Source organism: Crocuta crocuta, unplaced genomic scaffold, assembly GCF_008692635.1.
Source record: "Crocuta crocuta isolate KB4526 unplaced genomic scaffold, BGI_CrCroc_1.0 scaffold36, whole genome shotgun sequence".
NCBI classification, from domain to species: Eukaryota; Metazoa; Chordata; class Mammalia; order Carnivora; family Hyaenidae; genus Crocuta; species Crocuta crocuta.
Window position 1 is genome coordinate 4,457,980 of NW_027532203.1, and position 3,942 is coordinate 4,461,921.

Consider the following 3,942-nt stretch of genomic DNA (forward strand, 5'->3'; position numbering starts at 1 on the left):
TTAGAATGAAGATTATTTTTTTAAAGTTTCTCACCTGACTGATTCTAATGTGCACCCGGGGTTGAATACTAATTTAGGTATTAGTGAATCGTGTTCCACTTTCTGTTCTTTACCTATTCCCAATGTTTTGTGTGCTGATAGCTTAGCTAATTAAGACTATTCTAATTTATGATTCTTTCCTTTTCTGGCACTAATTATGAATACCTCTTCATAAAAAGCAAGCAAGCCTGAAGAGCCTGATTACAATTCTCAGGAAAATCAATATTTGCACAGAGGACAAGGAAAAGACATTGAGACGGACAAGTCCTGGTGGCCAGACAGCAGGTGACGTCACCAGGAATGAACATGAAACTCCCGCCAGGCTAATTTAGCCAGGGTTCTCTGGGGCTGTGTTTTACAATCTAATCAATACCAGAAGTGATCGAATATGGACGATCAAGGCTACTGCTCCTTTAATACCACCCCATGTTGTGCTTGGCCAACAGGCTTTGGAGTAAGACAAAGAGGCTGTTGAAAGGGCAGGGATGTGTTTCAATACTCACGCCTTCTCCCAACACTGGCGTCTCACACAGACACGATGTGTCCGTTACACCGTATCCTAGCAACATCTCACAAAGGGAAGAGTATGTGATGCCAGGCAGGGCTTAACCTAGTGTTCAAATGGAAGTCATGAGGTGGCCTCGCTTGGGGGACTCCTGCTCAAGCACACATGACACTAGGGAAGTGTGTGCGAGCACAGAAGCTGCACGGCGGGCAGCTTCCCCGCTAAAGAAGGGAGGCGGGCTGGAGGTGCTTCTCACTCCAGAGTTTCACCCACTTGTTTTTCACCCCCGAAGCTTCGGTGTAGCCGTGGCTCCACACAGCTGGGGCTCCAGATGCGTCTCCTGCTGACGGCTGATCAATCCTGAAGCAGCGGATGTTACTAACAAGAGAAAAGGAAGAGACGGGAATCATTAAAATCGAGTATGTGTGAATTGCTACCTTTATCTGAGAAATGAGAAGCCTCTGCGAAGCGCCCCGTACTTACCCCTTCTGGGTTTAATGTGTCTGAAATATTTATCAGCAAGAAGAACTAGCTACTCAACAAAGCAAAAGCAAAGGGGCGTCCTATAGACAGAGCATGAAAATTCATTTTCATCAGCATCCTAGGTGGTTATTGGAGACCTTCACACATCGCACTGGATGTGTCTGGGAGTGAGAAGGACCCCCTCAACCTTGGCATGAGAAAAGAACACATTACGTTGGGTGTATTCTTACAGCATAAACACCCAGGTTTGAAAAGTGCAAAACCTAAGCCGCAGCGATACTGTATTTGAATGCTGTGAGCCAATTCTGCAACATTCTTCCTCACATCCAATTTCTGCCCATTTCGCCCCTTCAGATAGTTCACAAAAACTGAGGACCTGTCATCCCTGAAGCTTCCAGTTCTTTCCTCACTTGTATAGCCATTCATGCTAAGACTAATAACCATAAAATTATGAAAGAGGTGTGTCACCAAACCACACGTGAACTATGCGGATTTAAGCTGGGAGACAAGCCATCTCTCCTGCCACGTGCCATCGCCGGTCCACAAGGACCCAAGACTGAAATACTAAAAGTGTAAACTCTTGAATGGGGTTTATTAAAGACCACCGTACCGTGGTCTGTGCCCCCAGACAGGAAGTTCTGCAGATGTGAAATAGGTTTTAAAAAGGCTGGCTACCACACGGTGAAATTAATCCCACTTGTAAGTTGCTACTAGTTTTTTCCCTCTAATACTTAAGAGAAAAATTGTATGTATAATCTCTTAACATGAACACTTTTGTCATGACCCCAAGAATTTATCTGCTGGCATTCATTAACTCCAAAATACAACCCTTCAACTTTAAGAAGGAAATCTATATCTAATTGTATTCACTTCAATTTTGGAAATAGCTGGTAGCAGTTTCTTTGAAATTTAAACATATTTAATGAAAGTTTCTACTCTCAATTGGCAGCAAACGTTAGCTTTTCCCTTTATCCTAAAAAGCCAAAAAAGCACCAACAGAAAATCCTGAAATGAGATTAATACTTTATTTTACAGCAGGGCTATTCATCCTCTTTTCAAAAGTTTTCAGTCCTAGCAATGAAAGAGGGGCATTAAGAGTCTGCCGTTATCTGCTGTTGACATGACCGGGTAGATTCCACCCACGCACAATGGGAAGCACATGCAAATGGCTTCTTAATGAGGCACACCTAAGGGTTTCACTGCATCTCTGCTACCTTTCTGAATTCCAGGGAAAATCTGAAGGCTCATTTCTAAGGATTTTTAATACTTTTTACAGAACACAGAGCCTTCTAAGAAGTAATTCCACTTCCTAGCCTGAGTATTAACGGAAAAAAAAGAAAAAAACAAAAAAACCCCAATCCTTGAACTCTCCCGCGAACTCCCGCCTTCTGGTGGAGCAGTGGCTTCTCCTTCCCTGCCCTGCTGACAGTGTGGCTGGACAGCTGTCCGAAACGGCTGGATCGCTGACTCCTGCACATCTTTAATGAGTCGGAGAACACGTGAGCTGGAGCGCAGTCACACAGAAGTGTCAGCCGGTGCACTTAGCCCGGCACATACGGAATAAACGGGCTGTCCCTCCCATAGCACAAGAAATACAGGAGATACGGAAGCTCTTCCAACTTATTAAGAAGCCACAGCCTCCCAGCTGTTAAACAGAAGGCATCATTTATACAAAAGTTTTATGCAGGACCCCTGGGTGGCTGGGGGGATTAAGTGTTCGACTTTGAATTTCAGCCTCGCGATGTGATTTCACAGTTCCTGGTATGGAGCCTGGCGTTAGGCTCTGCGCTGACGGCAGGGAGTCTGCTTGGGATTTTCTCTCCCTCTCTGCCCCTCCCCCACCAGCCCCCCCNCTTTTTAAAATTAAAAAAAAATTTATTTTTTGTTGCTTATTTATTTTGAGAGAGAGTGAGCATGAGTGAGGAAGGGGCAGAGAAAGAGAATCCCAAGCAGACTCTGAGCTCTCAGTTCAAGGCCTGATGCAGGGTTTGATCCCACGAACTGTGAGATCATGACCTAAGCCAAAATTAAGAGTCTGACACTCAACCAACTGAGCCACCCAGGAGCCTGCTTTTTTTTTTTTTTTTTTTTTTTTTTNTTTTTTTTTTTTTTTTTAATCTTAGAACACACATGTGCTGCTTTGTAGTAGCTCAGGCCAGTCTAGTAAACATGTCCATTACAGAGACTTTAATAGATTTTTCTTACACATATGTAATAGTGGAGTAATCAATATGTAGTTTTGTGTCTTTTTTCTAATTACATCATGAATATTTTCCCATGTCACTTTATATTCATCCTAAATATAAATAGATTGATTACCTCTGTGCCTAAAATGAATACCACATTTCTGATTATTTTTTAGAATAAATTTTTCCATGGAAAACCCTGATCTAAGTATATGAATTTTTTTTTAAAGGCTGGATACACAGAGACCATAGCTTTTAAGAAAAGTTACATAAGGGCACCTGGGTGGCTTAGTCGGGTAAGTGTCTGACTTGACTCAGGTCNTGTCTTGACTCAGGTCATGATTGCATGGTTCATGAGTTCGAGCCTTATGTTGGGCTCTGTGCTGACAGCTCGGAGCCTGGAGCCGGCTTCAGATTCTGTGTCTCCCTCTCTCTGCTCCTCCCCTGCTCATGCTTTCTCTCTCTCAAAAAGTAAATAAACATTTTAAATTTTTTAAAAAAAGAAAATTTATAGTACTCCAGTGGCACCAATTTGAGTGGAAATATTATTTAAATACTTAATATTTCCTTGATACTAATAAGTTTGACATGACGTTTTCATGTAACTGTACTACTTTTGTTAAATGTTAACCTTCGTCACTTAATTGCTGTTTGAGTACTTTTCTTATGAGAACATTTTCTAACAAGAACATTAATGCTTTTATTTTTCCTTTTTTTTTTTTTTTTTTT

General features: G+C 42.0%; 1 protein-coding gene across 1 annotated transcript in view; it reads right to left on the minus strand.

Moving 5' to 3' along the window:
* PHLPP1 (PH domain and leucine rich repeat protein phosphatase 1) overlaps window positions 1-3,942 on the minus strand; it is a 213,732-nt gene that overhangs the window by 10,513 nt on the left and 199,277 nt on the right. The window contains exon 15 of the mRNA XM_077777552.1: window positions 818-922. Within this exon, the coding sequence (XP_077633678.1) occupies window positions 818-922 (105 nt within the window). The remainder of the gene's footprint in view (window positions 1-817; window positions 923-3,942) is intronic.